This window comes from Cebus imitator, unplaced genomic scaffold (genome assembly GCF_001604975.1).
Source record: "Cebus imitator isolate Cc_AM_T3 unplaced genomic scaffold, Cebus_imitator-1.0 Scaffold52, whole genome shotgun sequence".
In the NCBI taxonomy this organism is placed as follows: Eukaryota; Metazoa; Chordata; class Mammalia; order Primates; family Cebidae; genus Cebus; species Cebus imitator.
The window spans coordinates 3,717,485-3,740,963 of record NW_016107367.1 but is presented as its reverse complement, the minus strand read 5'-3'; the positions used below and the strand labels follow the sequence as shown (position 1 = coordinate 3,740,963).

The 23,479-nt window shown below is 54.9% G+C and overlaps 2 protein-coding genes across 5 annotated transcripts in view; both read left to right on the top strand.

The window, feature by feature from the left end:
* The window catches only part of HHIPL1 (HHIP like 1), a 74,951-nt gene extending 57,482 nt beyond the window's left edge, over positions 1 to 17,469 (top strand). For 2 of the 3 annotated variants that reach the window (XM_037738340.1, XM_017528147.2), the window contains exons 7-9: positions 3,761 to 3,842; positions 7,509 to 7,591; positions 10,221 to 11,754. In XM_037738340.1, coding sequence (XP_037594268.1) covers positions 3,761 to 3,842; positions 7,509 to 7,591; positions 10,221 to 10,747 — 692 coding nt within the window. In that variant the 3' untranslated portion in view covers positions 10,748 to 11,754. Of the gene's footprint in view, positions 1 to 3,760; positions 3,843 to 7,508; positions 7,592 to 10,220; positions 11,755 to 17,261 lie in introns of those variants that run through there. The other variant, XM_017528148.2, reaches the window with a different exon arrangement.
* A 1,795-nt stretch (positions 17,470 to 19,264) lies between these two features.
* The window catches only part of CYP46A1 (cytochrome P450 family 46 subfamily A member 1), a 42,045-nt gene continuing 37,830 nt past the window's right edge, over positions 19,265 to 23,479 (top strand). For both annotated transcript variants that reach the window (XM_017528145.1, XM_017528146.2), the window contains exon 1: positions 19,265 to 19,548. In XM_017528145.1, the coding sequence (XP_017383634.1) occupies positions 19,430 to 19,548 (119 nt within the window). In that variant the 5' untranslated portion in view covers positions 19,265 to 19,429. The remainder of the gene's footprint in view (positions 19,549 to 23,479) is intronic.

The window sequence follows — 23,479 nt, the reverse complement described above, 5'->3', positions numbered from 1 at the left end:
TCTGAGCTTCTGTTTCTTCCTATGGAAAATGGAAGTAGTGGCCCCTTTCTTCCCCTCACCCCTACCCCACCCTGGGCAAGGTTGCCATGAGTTCTAGACTAATCACGTGGGTAAGTGTCCCTGCCAGTTGGCTGGCCAGGAAGATCTGGAATGGTGGAAATGCAGGCAGGTAGTGGAAGAGAGCCTCCTCAGAGACCTCCCCTGGCCTGGATTTCCTGATTGCAAATGTGTTTGGGCCATTAAATGAAGCCACATAATTATTTCAAAGCGGGTGGACACAGCCTTCTTGTCGGTTACTGGGTCCTGAATCTAGGCACTTGTGTTTTCAATGCAAGGGACAGAGTGGGAGGGGAGGGGAAGAGGGGCTGTGGAGACTGGATCCTGTTCCAGCCTCCTGCCTTTGTCCTTGGCCCGGGATTGTTCCTGGACAAAAGCCCAGGGGCCCCCAGCGGGCCCTAATGGATGCTTATTGGCGTTGCTAGGCAACGCCCGCCCAGGGGCCTTTGGAGGGGTGTCCCCTGCAGGGCTCAGTGCCCAGAGCCCCCAGGACTGAGTCTGGGATACTTTTGTTGAACCGTCAGAATCTGAATTTCCAGAAAAGCAGCCCCCAGCCCCCACAGCCATTCCTAAGCCCTCTGGGCCCTTGAAAGCCCTTTCTTTTGGTCAGTAGGGGGTTAATGTGTTTTGGAAGCAGGGGCGGCCCCTCCCCCCACAGAGGCAGGGCCCGAAAGGAAGGTGCAGCCCCCAAAGGGCCATTCCTCAGCCCTCTGAGTGACACCCGAGTGTGGAAAGTCAGGAGGAGGCACCAGTGAGACAGGCGGCCCAGAGATAGCTCTGGCAGCGGCCTCTGGAAGGCATGGGCCCGGAGCCCTGCGGTCCGGTGAGAACAACCCTTCCCCTGCACCCGGACCCGCTTCTGCCTCTCTAGTTGTTGATACTTGCAAATTACAAAACAAGTCCCCCTGCTGGCCCAGTGTGCTCCAGGGACAGTCCACACCACAGATACCAGGAAGGTGGCTCAGTGTCCCACCAAGGGAAGACGTCCCCTTTGCCCTCTGAAAGTTCATGGAAAACCACTGGCAAGGGCCAGATTCCTAGGAGAAAAGGCACACAAATGCATTCTGTCACAGTTTTACATGACACAGGAACCCTTGCAATGAAGACCCAAAGATAGGAGAAATTGTCCATTTTTTTTTTTTTTTTGAGATGGAGTTATGCTCTTGTTCCCCAGGCTGGAGTGAAGTGGTGTGACCTCGACTCACTGAAACCTTCACCTCCCGGGTTCAAGTGATTCTTATACCTCAGCCCTGCAAGTAGCTGGGATTACAGACACGTGCCACCACGCCTGGCTACATTTTGTATTTTTTTAGTTGAAACGGGTTTCACCACGTTGGCCAGGCTGGTCTCAAACTCCTGACCTCAGGTGATCCCTAGTGCTGGGATTACAGGTGTGAGCCAACGCACCCCGCCAAAATTGTTCATTTTTATGCTCAGGTGCAACAAAGTATGGACAGCTGTGTAGAAATGTGACTGGACAAAAGGGCCTGGGCTCATGCTGATTGAGTGGGGAGAGCCCGCACGGCCTGTGTGTCTAAAATCTTCTTGGCCTCTCTGTGCATGCATTCCCTCCTTCTGGGCATGGACTGTCTCTGGAATAGGAGACTTATGACCTGCAAATGAGTCAGACAGGTCAGATCATCTCTTCATCATCTTTTCTGTTGTTGTTTTTTTTTTGAGGCAGAATCTTGCTCTGTCATCCACGGTGGAGCGCAGTGGCGCCATTATGGCTCACTGCAGCCTCAAACTCCTGGGTGATCCTTCTGCCTCAGCATCCCAAGTGGCTGGGACTACAGGCACATGCAACTATTTTTAAATAGTTTGTAGAGATGGAGTCTTGCTATGTTGCCTAGGTGGGTATGGAACTCCTGGACTCAAGTGATACCCTGCCTCAGCCTCCCAAAGTTATAGCCACCACATCTGACCTATATAATTTCTTTTTTGTTGTTATTGTTGTTGTTTTTGTGTTTTTTTGTTTTGTTTTGTTTTGTGTGTTTTTGTTTTTGAGACAGGGTCTTGCTCTGTTGCCCAGGCTGGAGTACAGTGGTGTGATCTCAGCTCACTGCAACCCCTGCCTCCCGGACTCAAGAGGATTCTCATACCTCAGCCTCCTGAGTAGCTGGGACTACAGGCGTGCACCACCATGCCTGGCTAATTTTTGTATTTTTAGTAGAGACAGGGTTTCGCCATGTTGGCCCGGCTGGTCTCGAACTCCTGACCTCAAGTGATCCGCCTGCCTCAGCCTCCCAAAGTGCTGGGATTACAGGCGTGAGCCACCGTGCCTGGCCTCAGATAATTTCTTTATGGCCAGTTTTACACAGAAAGGTGGGGAGAGGGTTACCATAATATTTTTAGGTTCTGACTAGCTTTGGGGGAAATGTGTGCCAGTTTCTATGATCTGCCTTGGGAAAGAGAGTCTAGTTTCTATGGCACCTCGGGGGAGAATAGAACTGAGACAGGAGGTCAGAGAAACACTTTTGCTTTGGAGGTGGCTTCTGAGGCCTTCATTTTGGAGCATGGTTTTCTGAGTCTCAACAGCAGCCCTGGGCCGGCTTGGCAGCACCCGAGGGGGTTCCCTGTGTGTGCAGAGGGCTGGGGGCTACAGCTCCCATCAGATCCGGGCTGGAAGGGGCCTTGCAGTCTGCCTGGTCCAACCTTGTCATTTTACTAATGGGGAGACTGTGGCTGACTGTGAACGCCTGGTTATGGAGGAGGGGCACCGAGCCGGAACTGGGCCCTGGACCCTCCCAGAGGTGGGCCTTAAGGTCAGCCGGCCAGATGAACCAGGGAGTTCCTTGAGGGGTTGGAGCAGAGGAGACCAGGGCTGCTCCTGGTGGCTCACTCCAGAAACAGGCCCAGAGGGGAATGGATGGCCCAAGGCTATGTGGCCAATTTAGGGCTGTGCCCAGGGACTTCCCAGCAGGGATATCTCCCCTGGGGACCCCCACTGCTGCAGGCCTACAGCCTCTGCCCCCTCCTCTCCAGTGGTGCTGGTGCCCCTGGGTTTGGGTGTCAGGAGCCATTGACCACTCAGCAGCCTGTTATCCTCATTCCCCCGCTCTATCACAGCTGGGTCTACCCCAGTTACACAAGTTACCCCTCAATTGTCTTCCCTTTGCACTTTCCAAGTCTCCTGTGCTTTGCCTCTCAGACCCCACCCCCATGCAGCTCTCCCTGACTGCACCTGTCCCCGGGGATATGCTTTCCTCCAACCTGTTACCAAGCTGTCTCAGCCCCTCCTTGGGGAAACCCCCCTCCCTGACCCCAGCCCAGCTGAGCTCTCTGCTATCCTTTTTTTTTGAGACGTAGTCGCACGCTGTTGCCTGGGCTGGAGTGCAATGGCACGATCGCAGCTCACTGCAACCTCCGCCTCCCAGTTTCAAGCAATTCTCCTGCCTCAGCCCCCTGAGTAGCTGGAATTACAGGTGCCTGCCACCACGCCTGGCTAATTTTTTGTATTTTTTAGTAGACACGAGGTTTCACTATGTTGGCCAGGGTGGTCTCGAACTCCTGACTTCGTGATCCACTGACCTCGGCTTCCCAAAGTGCTGGGATTACAGGCATGAGCCACCACATCTGGCTGCCTGCTATCCTTTTACAAGGATAAAGCCTGCGGGGACTGGGGATGAGGGGTGGTGAGGTGGGGCTGGCTTCGAGGGTATTCCAGGAGGGGCTCTCACTCGTCGCTTTGTTCTGTCCAAAGGGGAGCTGTACTTCATGTCAACAGGGGAGCCGAGTGCCAGAGTTCCACGCGGGGTCGTCTACAAGATAATTGACCCATCCAGGTGAGTCCCAGCCTCCAGGACAGGGAGCTCCTGCTGTCTGTCAGGGCTCCTAGCTACATTGGCCCGTCCCCTCCGCCTCGCCCTCAGGTGGGTGGTATTAATCCCCATTTTTCAGACAAGAACACTGAGGCCCCGAGAGGAATGTGATTCGCCTCGCTGGGACTCCTTTCCGGGGCTCCATTTCCCCGGTTTCCCTTCTAGCTGTAAGGCCAGAAGCGCTGTGGCAGCCATGTCCCAGCTCCTTCCTTGTGCAGCTCATTGACTTCCCAGCCATTCATTTTACAGTGGTGGAAATGAGCACAAAGATATAAAGTCACGGCCTGGGGCCCAGAGCCAGGACTGGGCCCAGGCCTTCGGCTCCAGAGCCCTGCCCTAAGCCCTTGGCTGCGTGCCTTAGCCTCACCCTCTTCTAGCTCCTTCCCCAACCCACTTTGCCCTCCATGCCCCCGGTCCAGCCCTTCCTCAGCTGTCATCACTCAGACTTGTAATCTCTGGGCTACACGACTGACCGTCTCCCAGCTGGTCCGGGAGTCTCAGGACCAAGCCTGTGTCTCTTCACTCTGCAGAGGCCACCCATGCACTGGGAATGGCACGAAGCAGAGACTCAGGAATGCATGATGAATAAATGAGTGATCCACTTTCTAAGCTGCTTCTCAGCCTTTGGATTTTCACTCCTCTGCTGGCTTCCACAGCAGTCTGAACGGCCCTTCAACACCCTGGTGCGGTTCCAATCTTGTGCTTATCTCTAACACAAGGCCTGAGGTTGCACTCCAAGAATCCACACACTTGGCAGACCCTAGGAGTCCTCAATGTGTTTAGTTACCCTAAACGTTGAGATATGCCAGGTTTGGGAAAATCCTGAAACAAGCTGTCAGGCTTCACATTCTCGGGAGGGAGATTCAAGGAGTTCAAGTCCAGCCTGGACAACATAGGGAGAGACCTTGTCTCTCAAAAAATTAATTAATTTTACAAAAAGAAAAATTCTAAAACACTTATTGTGCTTAAAATATGTTATGCTGGGCTCAGTGGCTCACGCCTGTAATCCCAGCACTTTGGCAAGCTAAAGCAGGCGAGTTGCTTGAGCCCACGAGTTCAAGACCAGCATGATCAGCATAGCAAGATCCCATCTCAACAAAGAATTTAAAAATTAGTCCAGTGTGCTGGCACGCGTCTGTGGTCCTAGCTACTTGGGATGCTCAGGGGAGAGGATCACTGGAACCCAGGAGGTCAAGGCTGCAGTGAGCTATGATTGCACCACTGCCCTCCAGCCTGGGTAACAGAGCAAGACCCTATCTCAAAATAAAAGAAATTTTAGAACAGTTTTAGATGTACAGATAAGTGGCAAAACGTATAGCGTTTCCCGTATGCCCCTTACCCTGTGTCCCTTATTATGAACACCTTATATTATTATGGTATACTTGTCAAAATTAATCAACTAATATTGCTCCATCACTATTCGTTAAACTCCACACTCTTTTACTTTTTTTTTGAGATGGAGTCTTGCTCTGTCACCCAGGCTGGAGAGCAGTGGTGGGATCTCAGCTCACCGCAACCTCTGCCTCCTGGGCTCAAGTGATTCTCCTGCCTCAGCCTCCTGAGTAGCTGGGACTACAGGCACCCACCACCATGCCTGGCTAATTTTATATTTTTAGTAGAGAAGGGGTTTTGCCATGTTGGCTAGGCTGGTCTTGAACTCCTGATCTCAAGGGAACCGCCTGCCTCAACCTCCCAAAGTCCTGGGATAACAGGCGTGAGCCACTTCACCCAGACCCCACACTCTCTTTCAAAGGCTGTTTCTAGTTGTTCCCCAGTGTCCTTTTCCTGTTCCAGGTTCCTATGTTACCTTTAGTTGTATCTCCTTACCTTCCCTATTTGTGATGGCTTCTCACTTTCCTTGTTTAACAGACTTGGGTTTTTTTGGTGGTTTTAAAAGCACGCATAAAGTATTGACATGACATCTTATCAAAGAAAATGTCATCACTTCCTCCTTCCATCCCTTCCTCCTGATTTCCCTGAGGTCCCGTCTGTCGTCATCTATGCAGCGCCAGGACTGATGTGGTTGTATTTGGAGCACGTGCAGACTTGGTATTTTTCCTTCATGTATGCCATAGTGTCTAAATGTTGCAAACATTACCTTCAAAAGAACCATTTCTAATGGCTGAGTGATTTTCTGCTGAGTCACTGTAATTGTCCTACCCATTCCATGGAATTTTAGGTTATTTCCAATTTTCAAAAAAAAAATGCTTCTCTGAGGAGATGTTACATACATCAAGCAAGTGCCTAATTCACACCAGATGTTGCCTGAGATTCGTCATCTTTGCTTTTTTCAACACTGTTTCCCTATGGCTTGTTGTCCCCACGTCATAGAGAGAGGGACCCCAAGAAGACTTAGGGACTTCTCTTGCTTACCGTCTTGTGTAGAAGCCGGAAGTGGGCTAGTTCCTCCCTCCCGCCCTGACCCTTCTCTTCCCTTCCTTCTCCTATCTTGGAATAACTGTTTCTTTGCACCCACACATATTACGCAGAGATCCCATTATAGAACATTGGAAAATGAAGAAATGAGGAGTGAGGGGGATGGGGTCGGGTCATCTATGACCACCCACACATAACCACCGTGGTGTTTTTGAGTGGATATCCTACCCTTTTGCATAACAAAGACTTTCTAATTTCCTTAAGGATCCAAAGCCCCACTGGGTCTGTCTGAAGTGGGTGGATGGTCTCTGGAGGTCAGAGCAACCAAAAAACCTCACTCTGTCTGCAGCTTTGAGAAGTGTGTGTGCCTGGTTGTGTTTCTGCAGTCTCTGGGGACAAAGGCCCTTGTCCCTCTTTGGTGTCCCTCTTGGGCCAAGCCTGTCTGGAGGCCACTCCGTGTCACGTGGCTACTTCACCCCTTTGCCTTCCCACTGGAATCCTGTTGAAGTTGTGGACCCACGTGGCTCTGTCCTGGAATGGGGTCACAGATTGATGGCCAAAAACTAATTAAAACAGAATTCCATTCCCTACTGTGTCCTCAAAACTATCAAAGGAGACCCAATTCCTAGTCCTGGCACCCTTCTCCCTTTTGTCTCCCTGCTCTCTCAAACCCCACATGCCAAGACCCCAGGTCCCTCAGCTCTGCCTCCAGCTGCAAGAAGGCTTTCCTCACTCACGCCCCCATCCTTTAGATGGTTCCAGGCAGAGGAATCAGATTCTACATCATCAGAAATCCAGGAACCAGAGGGTCAGAGAGAGACCCTTCTCAAAGGCTGTGGAGCTGGAGGGAGAGGGTGGCAGGCAGGAATCAGGCTGCATTTACAGGAATTGGAGGCAGGCTGTAGGAGGAGAGAGACTGGCATTTGATCACACCCTGGGGACAGAGTCCATGCTCTGGATTAGAAGTGTCTTGGGAAAGAGTAAGCCTCCAGCCCTGGTGCTATTCTGGCAGAGGCTGGGCGTGCACCTGGTGGGCTGTTATGGGGGATTCATGCCCCGGAGCTCTTAGAATCCTGGGGGCATGGACTGTGCAGGGATGCCACAGGCCACACAGTAGGTGCACAGTAAATGGCCGCCTGTTACCATCGCTGCTGGCCATATCTGCCTCGCTGCAGGGGAAAGGTAATGGCAGGGGGATATCCCCAGGGTGGGCTCCCAGGGTAAGACTCATGACCTCCTGCGTGTCATTGGCAGGCGGGCACCACCTGGCAAGTGTAAGATCCAGCCTGCTAAGGTGAAGATAAGAAGCGGCCTCATCCCCTTTCTGCCCAGAGAAAGTAAGTGCCTGCCAGTGGGGACGCTGAGGGAGGGGGAGCTCCCGCAGCCCACATCGCTGTCCCTCCAGCCAGATGTGGGACTTACCAGCTGGACCTAGATGCCCATCTTCGGCCCCTGTGCTTAGCACTGTGCCTGGCACACATTAGACATGGTGGTAAGCTGGATGGGACTTGAACTAAATTGGGTCTTGCTTGATTGGTTACAGTTCCTTAAACCAAAAGAGAAATCGCTGGTGCCAGGCAAGGTATGCTCCGAGTTCTTGGGAGGGACAGAGAAAGAGGATGTACCTGTGTGTAAACAAGGGAGATTGGAAGAGTTATTTGTGGGGGGGGGGCTGGCATGTGGGCTGGGCCCTCAGATGGTTCCATGTTGAGAAGCCTGGTGAGGACAGATGGCCAAGCAGGTCCACAAATGACTGTCCATTGGGTCTGGGGTCTAGCGGGAAGGGTATGCCCCAGGCTGAGACTGGGACTTTTCCCCTCTGCACAAGTTAGGTGAGAACAAGGACCCTGTGTTGCCAGGTCTTCCAGTTCTTCAGAGAAGCAGGAACACACGCATCTACTCATTAACCAGGGACACGTGCCCTGCCCTGGGGATGCACACACAGCGAGGCCCTGCAGGCCTTGCCTTCTCAGCCTGTTAGATACAGCCTCCCAATTCAAAGTGTTGGCAACCAGTTCAGAATTTTAAAAACCACTCTGTGGGCCAAGGAAAGTATTTCAGCAGACCAGGTGGGCTCGGCAGGCCACCCATAGGCAGACTGGGTGTGTATGGGGGTGGGGAGGGCAAGAAGTGAGGGAGGGTAGGCACCTGGGCAGAAGAGGTACCGGGGTAGAGGGGAAGGGGCTGAGCTCTGTGGTTTTGGAAGTGAATTCTGGCCGCAGTTGGTTTCAGGGCTTGGTAAGTTTCTCATTTACTCATTCAGCAGTTTCTGGCACTTTTGTTAGTTGTTGGCTCCATGCTGGGTGCCGGGACCACAGCGAGAAGTCAGACCAGGCCCTGTTCTGACTGGGACAGACAGAGATGTCATTTACTGTCCCAGGCTCCGTGATCGACTTGTGTGCCAGGTGCTGTGAGGACCCACGGTGGAGACTGGGGTGGAGGGTAGGCATTCCTGGAGTCTGAAAAGAAGAGGAAGGGTGCACCAAGGGGGGTTCACTTCAAGGGGTGGCACCGAGGGGGGTGGCACTGAGGCAGGGCAGCATGGGGTGGCACTGAGGGGGTAGCTTCAAGGGGGTGACACTGAGGCAGAGTGGCACAGGGGGTGGCACTGAGGGGGTGGCACTGAGGCAGGGTAGCATGGGGGTGGAACTGAGGGGGGTGGCACTGAGTGGGGATGGCACCAGGGGGTGCACTGAGGGGTATGGCACTGAGGAGGGTGGCACAGAAGGGGAGTGCACAGAGTGGGGGATGCACCCAGGGGATCCATGGGGGGTGCACCTGGGGGAGTGCACAGAGGAGGTTGCACCTCCGGGGGCTGGCATCAAGAGGGAGGTTTGCTGAGGGGGATTCCCCAAGGGGGATTGGCAGTGCAGGAGGAGGGAACAGCAAAAGCCACAGTGGGAGAAACGAGACAGCCTGAGGAGCAAGAGGTGGGGGCAGGGGCAGGGTGCAGGGATGGAGAGCATCTTGCCCATGTCACGGGGCTCCTGGCCCTGGTCCGTGCCTGGCCTTGTGCTCAGAGGCCTTTTCTCATCCCCCAACTCAGTGCTTTCCAAAGTGGGACTGGCTGAGGTGTGGCCAGATTAAAGAGGTTTGGCCTGGTGGCTCCAGGATCCTCCCCATAGTAACTGAACAGTCTTGGGCTGTTACGCATGGCAGTGCCCTGTGCCTGGCACTGTGCCTGTGTGGGGTAGGGCTGGGCACAGCAAAGTGTGGAGGTGTTTCCCTGTGGCTGACCTGGGCCAGGTGTGTCCCCACATTCTTCAGGGACAAAGGGAATCACCTGCCTCAGCTCCCCAGCGCCACCTGCACCCAGGTCCTATGGTAGGTTACAGGGGCTCTGCCTTGTTCCCCAGCCACACAACAAGAGCGCCCCCATCGTACCCACTGTGACAGGTGCCAACCTTGGAAGCCAGGAGGAAAGAGATTCACCCTGACCCCAGCGGTCCCTGTGTGGGTCCCATTCCCAGCCTGCTGGCCACGCAGCAATTTTTACCCATCTGTGGGCCTCAGCTTCCTCACCCTCACAACCAAGGCCTGGAAGCAGAAATGGTGATGGGCTCTTAGAAGCCTTCCCAGACACTCCTTCCTTTCCATTGCCTTCCTGAGTTCAGAGCCAGGGGCTGGCTCTGGCACCAATCTGGGGACTTCTGGGAAGACTGCGCTTGGGATGGGGAGATGCAGCAGCAGACTGGCATGAAGCAGCTGCCAGTGAGTGTTTGCTGCATGACTGAAAAAGCCCCTGGCCCCTGACTCCAGGCTGGCATCTTTCTGGGTCCAGGTGGCCTGGGAAGCACCACTGGGAGCGCAGGTGGCATCCTGTCTCCTGGGTGTGAGCGCAGGACAGACCCAGGACATTCTTCCGAGTCTGCCCTGTGTGCACAGGTTGCAGGGCAGCACAGGGTGGGCAGCAGGGCTGGCAGGGGTGCCTGGGTCCCTCTGATGGCATGCTCTTCCTCTGCGCAGAGTTCATCCTGAAGACACCGAGCACCCCGCGGCCTACAGTGCGGGCGCCCACGAAGGCGCCCCGCCGCAGGCGCCCCACGGCTACTGCGCCCCCGCCTACCCCGCGGCCTACCCGGCAACCAGGGGGCCGGAGGGGCGGCGGGCGGCGGCGGGGGCGGCTGAACACGGCGAACCAGGCGTTCCGGGATGGCGAGGTGCGCCTGGTGAGGCGCGCGGGCCTGCTCTCCGGCAGCGGGCGCGTGGAGGTGTTCGTGGGCGGACGCTGGGGCACTGTGTGTGACGACTCCTGGGACATCAACGGCGCCGCCGTCGTGTGTCGCCAGCTGGGGTTTCCCTACGCCGTGCGCGCCGTCAAGAGAGCCGAGTTTGGCCAGGGTGGCTCGCTGCCCATTCTGCTGGACAATGTTCGCTGCAAGGGCTGGGAGCACAACCTGCTGGAGTGCCAGCACAACGGCGTGGGCACGCACGACTGCGAGCACGAGGAGGATGCTGGCGTCGTGTGCAGCCACCAGAACCCCGACCTGTAGGCAGCACGCCGCTGCCCCCAGGCCATCCCGCCGGCTGAGGAGCCTGGCAGGGGCGACTCCCCACTGTGTGCACCTGGCACATGCACACGCATTCCAGGGTGAAGGGGGTGGAGGTGCCTGCTGTCCTGGGACATGTGTGAGGCGCTGCAGTGCATGTGTGCCCTCTGCAGACCCAAGCAGGAGTGTGTGCTGGGGAGGGTGTGGGCTCTGGGTGCGCATGGTCCTTCACAACCGGAGGAGTTCCTTTCTTACCTCCGAGCATTCCAAACACCAGCTGTGGGACCCTCAGGACTGAGGGCAGCCAGGCTTCAAGGATGGACATGGCCCCTGGCTGTGCTAACAGAGGCACAGTTGTCAGACTGAAGGCCCAGGGAGAACCAGGCTTGTCCTGCCCACAGCTGGAGTGGAAGGTGCCAGAACAGCTGGAAGGTGGCCTGAGGAATGTGGTTCAGAGAGCATGGCCTGGTGGCCTCACAGTCAGAGGCACTGGAGAGAACCGGAGGCATCCAGTGGGGCAGGGAAAGCCTTCTGGCTGGTGGGTGCAGGGTGAGCTGCAGGCCTGGGGCCCCACTGAAGGGGCAGGCGCATGTCACAGTGTGTCAGCACCTGCTCAGGGAGGCTGGGCGTGGGGGCTGGGTGATCTCCGAGGCCACGTGCTGGAGAAGCCTCTCAGCAGCACACCCAGCCCTTGTGGGTGCTCCTGGGATGGCGCCAGCCTCCTCCAGTCCTGAGACCTGACTCTTTCCTGCTTTTGGGGCAGAGCCCCCCACACTAGCTGGGCAGAGCTTTCGCCCTGGCTCTCCAGTGAGAGAGCCTCCACTACCTTCAAAGCTGTGTTTGAGCACTGGGGCCACCTCTGTCCTTCTTATCCCCACCCCTGCTCAGTGTAAACCCAGGGGACCTTGTGATTCCTCTAGCCCCACCTTGGGCTGACCAGGCTTGGGGGCCAGTGAGACTACTGATGCTTTTCACCCAGGGCTATGCCAACAATGTGGCTGTTTCCACACTGCTCTCCGGCCTCCTCTCTGACCTGGGCCTGTGTGGGAGCTGGGGTGGGAACCAGGAGAAAGGGGTGAGGCCTGCAGCTTCCCACCTGCATTACAAGTAGAAACTCCTTTGCTCCAGGGATGCTCGGCCCTGGCTCTGTGCCAGCCCACCAAGGAGTGCAAAGTATGACTGCACTTAGCCTCGGATGGGAACACGGGTGGGGATGGGTAAGCAGATTAGTCACCAGGCAGTGGGGACAGCATGTGGCCCATGTCAGGGGTTGGAAGAGGTCTGCATTGGGCACCCAAACCCAACCTATGTGTGGGGGCTCTGGGGAGGGGGTGACGCTATGCCAAGTTCTGGGAGCTGGCAGCAGGGGCGGCTGGGCAGGCACAGGGGGTAGGCGTGAGTCTGGCAGGGTCTCCTAGCTGTTAGTAAGGATCCTGGGCTGCAGAAGAAAGCTTTAGGGTTACTGTCTTGGACTCATACTCTGTGCTAGGTGGGGTTGTTGGGGCCCTGGGCACCCGGGGCTTGTCTGGCCCTGTTGCGCCCCTCTTGGGAATCATGATCAGCCCTGAAGCCAGTGTAGTCTGTGTGCCGAGTGGTGCAGCACGTGTCAACGCTTTCAAGCCTCAGAGCAGCCTCCTTCTCCCCCTGTTACAGAAGGGGAAACTGAGACACACAGCGGTTAGATATCTTAGTTGAAGGCACCAAGCCAGGGAGGGGAGAAGCCAAATTTGAATACAGCAGCTTAGTCTAGAGCCCCCGCACCCTAACTACTGCCCTCCCCAGCTCCACTTTGCCTCAGAAAGGGGTATGCTGGGGCCCCTGCCTGGTGTGGGGATGCCAGCCTGGCAGCTGATAGAGATACCTGGGGACTGTTATTGCCCAGAAGGTGATGTTACTACTGGCCTCCTGCTCCTCTCGGGCCTCCAGGACACAGGGGAGTTCTAAACTCTGATGCAGGGAGTGTTAGGAGCTAGCAGGGCCTTAGTGAGCATCCCAGCCAAATTCCTCACTGTGCAGATGGGAAAGCTTGCTCAGGGAGGCTGAGTGTCCTGGGCCTCTTGCCAGATGAGGCCACACTGAGACTGGAGGCCAGCGAAGGTGTGGCAAGCCTTAAGGCCCTCGACAATGGCCGATCCAGGGCCCTGCTCACCTGGCCCCAGCAGCTGTTTTACTCGGACATGGATCAGGAGGGTTGGCAGAGGGCTCTCTGGGTGTGGACTTAGGCCTCCAATACTTCTCTGGGAGTTCAGGCTTCAGCTGGTCAGTCCTCCAGGCCAGGCATGCTCCTTCCCCAGCCTCTAACCCATCACCTCTCAGGCCCCAAACTAGGCCTGGGCTAGGCTGCCCTGACTCCTGGGGCTGACTCCAAGGTCCCGAGGTCAGTGGTCCCCAAACTTTTTGGCATCAGGGACTGGTGTTGTGGAAGACAATTTTCCACAAACAGGGTTTGGGGTATGGTTTCAGGATGAAATGTCCTACCTCAGATCATCAGGCATGAGGTTTTCATAAGGAGTTCACGACCTAGATCCCTTGCAGGCACAGTTCACAGTAGGGTTCATGTTCCTCTGAGGATCTAATGCCCCTGCTGATCTGACAGAGGCAGAACTCAGGCAGGAACGCTGGCTCCCCACACCACCCTCCCCCACTGCCACTCACCTCCTGCTGCGTGGCCTGGTTCCCAACCGGCCGCCCATCGGTATTTGTCCATGACCAGGGTTTGGGAACCCCTGCCCTAGGTAGTAATAAGAGTGGATAGCTGACCTCTGCTGACACTACATGCCAAGCACTGGTCTGAAAGCTTAACATACCACTCACTCATGTAATCCTCATATTAACACACATTTACTCAGGTGGAAGCCCAGTCCCAGGGCATTTGTCGCATACCAAATGTCACACAGCCAAAATTTGAATTTGAACCCAAGCAGTCCAGCTCTGGGACCCCACTGTAGGCCTTCTTGCTGGACCACCTCAAGGGTATGGAAAGCCATCCCCACCCCACTGGGACACAAGTTCAGGGAGGGCAGAGCTGGCTCCCTGTCCAGTGCTCCTTTCACTCCCTGTTGGAAACAGATGCTTGGTGCTGCAAAGAAAAATCAGCACTGAGGCAAAGGATCTCTCAGCAAAGCAATTTTTACTTCCTGCAGGAAGGGTACCCTCGCTAGCCATCTTGCCACAAGAGTACAACAAACAAAGGAAAAGCAGACATATTTATCCCTTACACATCTGGGGTTGTTCTTACTGCCGTGTCTGATCTCTATTGGTTGGAGCCAGACCTCACAATCTAAACTAAAACCCGACTGGCTAATGACTTAAAACTTTTTTAAATAGGCAAAAGCAATGGAAAACAAAAAGGAAATCCAAATAAGGAACAGGCATAGGTTGCGAGCTGGGACATGCCTGTGAGCATGTCCAGCACAGATATCTTGGTTAAAGTACAAGGACATAGAATATACTATGTGCATGGCATGTCTAACAGCTGCATAGGATAGGGCTTAACAAAGAGTTATTAGCAACAAACAAGAGGGATTTATTCTTTAACAAAAAAGGAAATTTTGAAGAGGAACTTTTCTACTTCCTCCACTCCACCACCTACAGCTGGCCCCTGAGGGAGCATCCACAAGTGATTCTGTCCCCAGCGACTCCGATCTTGCCTTAAAGTCCTCCAGGGCCTCTGGCAATGGGGGCTGGTCTGGGCACAGCCTTCACCCTCACCCCCTCTAATCCAGCCTGCAGTTAATAGCCAGGATCAGATTCCCAGAGAGGGGCTGCCCTACCCAGTGCCACACAGCTTAGTTCCAGAGTCTCAGGGTCAATGCTGCAGGGGTGGCCCAGGGACTAGGACTGTGTTCAAGGCATCGGCCAGAGGTCACAACACCCTAGGCCCTAGACTGAGCCTAGGGGTCTCTGTGTTTATACCTTGGAAACGTTGGGGAAGTTCATGGAAGTGGAAACTGGGTTCCAGTCCTGGCTCTGTGGCTCTCTGAGTCTCACTGCAAAACGGAGGTCACCAGAGGGATTATTGGATGAAAAATGAGGTCACATTGCAGCTGTGCCTGGCACGTACAGTCCACGTTGCTTCCTGGACAGAAAGCTTAATCCGAGGCTGGTGGCATCCATGCTGGCAGCTGCGAACTGTCCACGACAGAATGAGGAGGGGCATGCCACGTGGAGGACCAGCATCAGAATGACATGGGAAGAAACCCTCGAGACAGCAGGAAGAAGAGCTCCCTCAGTCTAACATGTAGAACCCAAGTCTTCTTGTGGGGGCATTTGTTCCCTCGCCCTCCTCCCCGGCTAAGAACTAGCTTTTACTGAACGCTTATTACACGCCAGCTACCTCGGGTGTGTTAGCTCATTTCATCCTGACAACAGCTCCACGAGACACCCTCGATATCACTGTCCCTCTTTTCCAGCCCAGGGGACAGGTTCCTAGGGTTTTATGTAAGCGGTCCCCAGGGCTTTAGAGGCAAGTTTGCACTAAAGCCCATTCTCCCAGAGCCTGATCCTCTCCCTCCCTGGACTACTGCACCTCCCCCCTGCCAGGCCACCCATGTAAAGGCAGCCAATTCAGAGCCGCCTTATGCCTACATATCCCCCAACAACTCCTGCTGGGAAACCGCTCCCTGTATGGTGTCATCCACACTGGTGATTTTCAAGCCTGAGAAGAATCAAGTTCTACAGGGCCGCTTAAAACACAGGTTGTTAGATCCTGTCTCTCAGAGTTTTTGACTCTGTCTTGGTTGAGAATCTGCAGTTCTAGAAGCTCCTGGGTAATGCGAATGCTGCTGTTCTAGGGACCACAGTCATTGTCCATACTGGTGCTATCCAGTAGAAACGTAATGTGAGCCAAAGAAGTAACTTAAAAGCTGCTATTAGCCATGTTAAAAAGTAAAACGAAACAGGTAAAATTAATTTTAATATTTTATGTAACCCAGCATATTCAAAATATTATCATTTTAACAGGCAACCCATATATAAATATCAATAACGTTTTTTTGAGACAGGGTCTGGCTCTGTCACCCATGCTGGAGTGCAGTGGTGCTGTCACTGCTAACTGCAGCCTCAGTCTTCCAGGCTCAAGTGATCCCTCCACCTTAACCTCCTGAGTAGCTAGGACCACAGGCATGTGTCTCCACGCCAGCGTTTTTTTATTTTTTGTAGAGATGGAGTCTCCCTATGCTGCCCAGGCTGGTCTTGAACTCATGTTCTCAGGAGATCCTATTGCCTTTGCCTCCCAAAGTGCTGAGATTACAGGTGTGAGCCACTGTGCCTGATGACCTCTTTTCCCCATTCTTATTTTGTATTAATTTGTAGAATCTAGTGTGTATCTTACACATAGCACATCTCAATTGGACTAGGCACATTTCAAGTACTGAATAGCCACAGGTGGCCAATGGCTGCCATATTGGATAGCTTACTCCAGACCCTCCAGGGAAGGAGCAAGTCGTTGGCCACATGCTTCCAGGCAGCGCCCTCTGCTGGTGTCTGGCAGGGCTGCCCACCCAGGATAAGGGCCTTGAGCCCTGGGACCTGGAGCCCTGGTGTGCATCTGTGTTCCCTTACCCAATCACAGGACAGCTGGAAGCATCAAATGAGGGGTGATGGGACAGCTGTGGGCTTGGTGCCTAGGGGGAGGGGGGACTGTTGGCTCACAACAGATGGGGACAGGGACTGCTCTGGAAGTACTGCCCTGGGGTAAGCCATGGTCATGTTGAGCCAGAGATCACTGGTGCTGCCTGATGTGCCAGAGAACATGTATGCCCCTTTCCTTAGCCATATTTGGAGAGGTGATGGTCAGGCACTGCTGCCAGTGTCAGGGAGACGCAATCTCCCAATAGACAGAAGCACCTGAAGTTGGTGATCAACTTCCCAATAAGATCTCAGGAGCTGGGTGAGTGGGCTCAAGCATGCGCACTAACAGTGTTGGAAATAGATGCTTGGTGCCGCAAAGAAAACTAGCACTGAGACAAAGGATCTTTCAGCAACACAATTTTTACTTCCTGGACTGCAGGAAGGGTACTCTCACTAGCCATCTTGCCACAAGAGTACAATGAACAAAGGAAAACACACAAATTTATCCCTTATGCATTTGGGGTCATCCTTACTGCTGTGTCTGATCTCTGTTGGCTGGAGTCAGACCTCACAATCTAAACTAAAACCCGATTGGCTAACAACTTAAAACTTTTCTAAACAGGTAAAAGCAGTGGAGAGCTGGGACATGCCTGTGAGCACGTCCAGCAAAGATATCTTGGTTAAAGTACAAGGACACAGATGTACTACGTGCCTGTAAGCATGGCATGTCTAATGGCTACACAGGATAGGGCTTAACAAAGAGTTATTAGCACACTTATTCTTTAACAAGAAAGGAAACTTTAAAAAGGAACTTCCCACAATGAGGCAAAATGGCAGTGATTAACTGGTAGATGAGCTTCCTCTAGGAACACTGGTAAGGGAAAAACACCTCAAATGATCGCGCACATAACTTCAGTAAACACACTATGTATTCGGCTCCTCCCAGGTGCTGACAGGCCACCGCGCACACGGACAGCCCACCCCAAAGGAGGAATCAGGGAAGAAGAGAGGTGCAGTCCCCCGGAAGCATGCCTACCCGGAGTGAAAGATCAAGCCACACGCTTGACTCTCTCAAGTCACCTGCTTGGCCCTCTTCTAAGTGTACTTTACTTCCTTTCATTCTTGCTCTAAAACTTTTAAATAAATGTTCACTCCTGCTCTAAAACTTGCCTCTCTGCTTTATGGCCCTCAGCCGAATTCTTTCTTCTGTGGAGGTAAGAACTAAGGTTGCTGCAGACCCCTATGTATTCGCTGCTGCTAACAGAACCCTTGTTCCAGGGGGACAGAGAGACAAGGCAAGAGAAAGTCCTCTCCAGACCGTGCATGCATTTGGTAATCTCAGGGAGCTTTCCACAAACTGGATACTAAATGTGGTGCTGTCACATTTCTAGCTAACCACCCCAACCCACCTTCCAGCGCGCAGGAGCCCACACCCTCCTTCTCGCAGCCTCATCCTCCCTCCAAATTGCTCCAAAGCCCTGGAGCTTTCGCAGCCCACAGGGGACCTGGAGGCCAGCGCCCCCCCCCCACCTCGCCACACCTCACCCCAGCAGGGCCAATCTGAGTTCCCCTGTGCGCCTGCAGCTGCTTGTCACTGTCACACGGGGGCGCGGTGGCAAGCCAACGTCCCCTAGTCCAACAGGGAGGCAGGGCCAGGCACCGATGGGGATGGAGGCCCTGCTACCCACCTGTCCAGGCTGCGGTGGCCCCAGGGCCAGAAACCCCGCCTCCTCAGTGCTGGGCACGGCTCTTAAGGCTTTGACCTCTCTGCCGCCCCTCAGCCCACACACTCCTAACAGCGGTGTCCCATGTCCGTGGCGGGGATTGTCCCTGGCAATACCTGGGAGAGGCGGTGCAAAGGTCCTCTTCGTTTCCCAACCTCTCCAGGACTGGCTCAAGCATGGGACAGGGGCACTGCCTCTTCTCAGAAACCCGGCAGCATCTAAACTCCCTGGGCCCCTCCCTCCAGCCTGGAGGACCTTCACCTGGGCTAGGAGTGGGCACACCTGGCCGTCCCCAGCCACGGCTTTCACGCTGGGTGGCCCCTGGGGATAGGAATTGGGAACCAAAACGCCCAGAGTTGGCCTCATCTTCATCCGGGATGGGCAAGGAGACGCGGGTTACAACAGAGGGGGAAGCCCTGGTCATTATTTCGAAAATACCTTCTTCTCCGCTACCGCCGCCTCCCGGGCACATTTCCCGCTTTCCCTGGAGGGCGGACCCGGATTTTCATCCTCCAATTCCAACTCCTTCGGGCCTGGGACAGCGCCTCAGATGGCGCTTCGCCTGGTCTGGGTGGGTCCGCAGGAACCCGAGTCTCTGGGAGAGCAGCCTCTGGCCCCGCGGTGTGCTCTCGGTCGCAGACACAGGCGTCCCTGAGTCCCGCCGGGTCCTGTCACCAGCCCGTGGGCCCCACTGGCGGACCGCAGGCGCTACGCGCGGACCTTCCGGGCGCAGGAGGCGCCCAGGGACATCTGGAGAACAACTTTGGGGGGCAGGGGTTCCCAGGAGAAGTTTGAGAACAGTAGGCGTCATGCGGACTTTTGCAGGCTGGAATGGGGTTTCCGGGCAGGTTTTAGGGAGAAAGGAATGGGCCTAGGACCGCGCGCGTAGAGATGCCGTTATTTGGAGGCGCCGGAGCGGGCGGAGCCAGCCAGCAGGACTTCGCGCCGCCGCCGGGCAGAGCGCGGAGGATCGTTGCCAGGGACAACGCGTTAAGGGCGGAGCCGCTGCTGGGGCGGGCCTGAGTCTGAGGAGGTGGGGGCGGAGCCTGGGGGGCTGAGCCAGAAGCTGAGTTGTGATTGGTGGAGACTACATGCTCGGGGCGGGGCCCGGGCTGGGGAGGTGTGGAGGTTGGGGCGGAGCTTTCGGGGGCGGGGCGGGGCGGGGGAGGGCCCTAAGCGCCGGAGCCGGAGGCGGAGACGTGGTTGGCGGGGACGGTGCGCCCTGGGAGGGGTCGGAGCCGGCGGGGGCGGAGCCGAGCGGGCGGGGACAGTGCTGGGTCGCGCCTGGCCTGGGGCCGAGGCGGCGCGCGGCGCTGACAGCTGAGTCGGCTCGCGGCCTCCCGGCCCCCTCGGCGCCCGGCCCGACCCCGGCCTGGCCTGCCCCGGAGCCATGAGCCCCGGGCTGCTGCTGCTCGCCAGCGCCGTCCTGCTCGCCTTCGGCCTCTGCTGCACCTTCGTGCACCGCGCTCGCAGCCGCTACGAGCACATCCCCGGGCCGCCGCGGCCCAGGTGAGCGGGGCTGGGGGCGGGGCCTGGCTGGGGCGCTAGAACTGGGGGGCCTGGGGACCGCGTCTAAGCCGGCGTCCAGGCCGGGGTCCGGCCTCGCCTAGTGCGCGCGGCCGCTGGGAGACGGCGGCCCGGAGAGGGGCGCTAACTATTCTTAGTAACAAATTACTCACAGCCGCAGCAGCTGCTGGGCGCCCACCGCGCACAGTTGGGCCCCACAAACGCGATGGCAGCGACAGCCCTGTCAGGTAGGCGCTATTGTTACCCCATCGTTCAGACGAGGAGACTGAGGCGCGCAGAGGCGAAGTCACCTGCCCAAGGTCACACGGTTGGTAAGCCTAGATTTAAGCCCAGGTCAGCCTGCCTCCAAAGTGGCGCTGTTAACTTTGGGACTGGGACAGGGTCAGCCTGGATTGGAGCACGCTGTACTTCAGTCATATTTCCTTTTGTTTGTATTTCTGTTCTGGGACACCCCATTTGTCTTCTCCTTAGTACTTACAATTCCATTCTTGGTCCCCGCCCCCACCCAACTCACACCCACCCCAACTTGCCATCCGCCCCCCACCCCAAGCTTAGCTTTGTGAAGCTTAAATTAAATGTGTCATTTCTCTGCTCCAAGGGCTTTCCATCACTTGACAACTAAATGCAGTTCTAAATTAAGTCTGCTGCATGGCCCGTGAGGCCCCTGCCAAGCTCTCAGAACCCACTCTGTACCCTGCTCTTCCTTCTTGCTTACTCACTGCTGCCCCTAGCCTTGCTCCTCCCTACCCCTCCCCACCCCGCAGCTTCCAACCGCTGCAGCTTTCCTTCCCCCCCACCCCCCACCCCCGCAGCTTCCCGCCCCCAGGGTCCTTTGCTCAAGCCTGGGCCTGGTGGGCTTCTTCCTCTGCTCATCTCAAACAGGCCTCCCCAAGCACCCTGTGTAAAGACCACCCAGCCCCAGACTTCTCAGGGGCCATCACCTCTGAAGTTACCTTCTTTCCACCTGTTGATTGTTCACCTGTTGACTGTCTGTCTCCCCTTCTAGAATGTGAGCCCCGGGAGGACAGGGACAATCTGTTCACTTGTGTATCCCCAGTGCCTGGCATGTTGCAGATGCTCAATAAATATTCATTGAATGAATGACTAAACAATGGTATTAGACAAACTTTTTAAAATCACAGGACATGAACATTCTGGAAGGCACCCATCTCTAGCACAAGCCAGATGTACTGGTGTTAGAAGCCTGAATCTCTGCTTGATGGGTTCAGGAAAGATCTCTGTGGCTGGTGACCGAGGGAGGCAACTGTTCTCCCTGCGGGCTCTCTGCCCTCCTGGTGCTCTCTCTTCTTGCTTAGCTCCTCCGCCTTCCACTTTACCTGGATGGTTCTTCCCCCAGCCTTCCAGGCTTGGCTAACTCCTCAGGGAGCTTCCGCCTGCTCCCCCGAACATATTATGTTCATTTTATAAACCCTGAAGTCACTGTAATTTTCCTTTACCGCATAATGTTAATTGGCGAATTATTTGTGCCAGCTCTTGTTAAGTGTCTGTCTTTCCCAGGGGCCTCCGTCTGTCTCAGTCACTGCTGCGTCCCTGACATGTAGCACAGCAGCACATGCATAGTGGACACACAATCAATATCGATTCAAGGTTGAATGGTGGACATCTCCCATAAGTTCTGTTATGTATACTATCACCCTCTCAAGTTTTCAAATCAACTGTCAGCACTTAGAATTGAATGAGTTTGGTGCTTGTTCTGATAAGTTTCATTGTCACTTGGTTTTCTCATAAACTCAAATGACCTGTTCTGGTCTCTGTGTCTTGAGAAGGCAGAACTTAAATCATCTTTAAAAAATTGAAATGTAACTTGCATTCCGTAAAATTTATTCTTAAGTGTACGATTCAGTGGTTTTTAGTATATTCACATCACTGTGCAGACATTGCCACCAATTTCAGAACTGTTTTGTCGCCCCAGAAAGAAACCCCATACCTGTTAGCCATCACTCCACATTTTCCCCCACCCCTCACAGCCCTGGCAACCATGAATCTGCTTTCTGTCTCTATGGATTTGCCCATTCTGGACGTTTCATATAAATGGAATAACAATATGTGGCCTTTTGTGTCTGGCTTCTTTCACTTAGTATATTGTTTCAAAAGTTCATCCATGTGGTAGCATGTGTCCTTATTTCTTTCCTTTTAATGGCTAAATTCTTCCCAAATCTTATATCACAGAGTCTACATGTGACCTGAGTGTGTGGGGCGGGGAGGGAGGAGTGGGAGGAGGATGAATATATTCATGGTTTGGCTCTTTATTCTGAGGAGGTGAACTGAACAATGCATATATAAAAAGATTTTGGATTAAAAATTTGTTAGTGGTCAAATATAAAAATGCATTAAATGAAAGTTCTGGAACCTCTCCTAGCAGAAACCTGATGCTTTGGTATTAAAAGTCTGAATCTTTAAACTATGAGTGGCGACACTGTGGGTGATGAGAGATCTGTGTATTGAGTCTCCAGTAGTGACATTTGCCCCCGGGGACCCCAGGGCTTTGCCAGCTGGCAGGCAAGGAACCCTCTCGCTGTAAGAGGCTACTCTTCGTGCTCCTTGCTCTGCAGGAGGCCCTCCCTGAGTGCCCCTCCTCTGTGCTTTTCTTACGACATCTTACTGCACCGATCCGTGTAACAGCTGAACACTCAGACCCCCACACTCTGATCCCACACAGACACTTGTAGCTTCTTCATTTCTCTGTCACTGTTCTAACTGTCCTCATCAGCCCCTACTCTCCTGGTAGTGTGGGAGTGGATGTAAACTTGACAATGAAAGGTCTCTGTCTCTCCAAATTTTTATTTATTTGGGGATAAACTGACTCCTGGACGGTGCCGGCTCCACTCCAACTTGCCTAGTTGCTGGGATGGGGCTGCTCAACAAGGAGCAGGGCGGCAGCCCTGGGGGAGCCCCACAGCTAGCTCTGGCAGGTGGTACCTCTGGTGGGCTTTGGGTTCCCAGCTGAGCACTCGCCACTCTGCCCCTCTGGCACGAGGCACAATCATGGCCCCTCACCCTCACGCTTACCCTTAGTGGATAGCCCGCTCCTCCACCACTGCAGGGGCTCCCTTCATCCTCTAAGTAGCCTCACAGTGGGCTCTCCAGGTGGCCTCTGCCCTGTTTACTGGCCACGGCTTTCTCCGCCCACAGGAGAGCTTGGGTCCCCACTCAGCCAATCGTGGTGTTGCAGGGGATGGGGAGGAGGGAGCTTTGCCTCTCCTCACTCCCAGGAATGCTCTGCCACATCCAGTCTATCATAAGGACATGCCAAGTGGGCTTCTGTATGCCGGGGCACTGAGCGACAAGTCCCCACGTCTGGCCACGGTGTCAGCCTTACCAGGTTGTTTGTAACCCCTGGGTCTTCCTGCTCTGTTGTCGCCTCCCCAGCGCCCCCTGCAGGTGCTGGAAGGAATGCGTTTTTGTTCCCTTTCTTGCCGGGACATGGGGGCCCCACCCCTCTCTGTGCCCTCTGCCTTCCTGAGATGGCACTCACCTTCCTTCCCATGTGGCAGGAAACCCCAGGGGTTAGTGTGGAAGCTCTGGGCTCTGACTCTGTCCTCATTTAAGTGACTCGAAACTGAGAACATTCCCCCAAAACGTGAGCTTTGGCAAGTGATAGTGAGGAGACTAGATGACTCTGGAAATACATCCAGTCATGTGTGATGTCCACAGCCCATCTCCGGCAAGTTCAAGACCGCTCACCTGGCGTGGGCCTCCACTGCAGGCGGCGGCCACCCTGCACTTCCTTCCCCAGGGCGTTTGCTCGCCCACTCTCCCAGCGGCCTTCCTGCTTCAGTCCCCGTCACCTCCCCCTCCATCCGCACTCTCAGCTTTTATTCTTGCCTCCTACTTCCCTGAGCAAAGGGAGCAGCCAGTGAGAGTTTCCTTCCTGGGCTCCACTGAGCAGCTG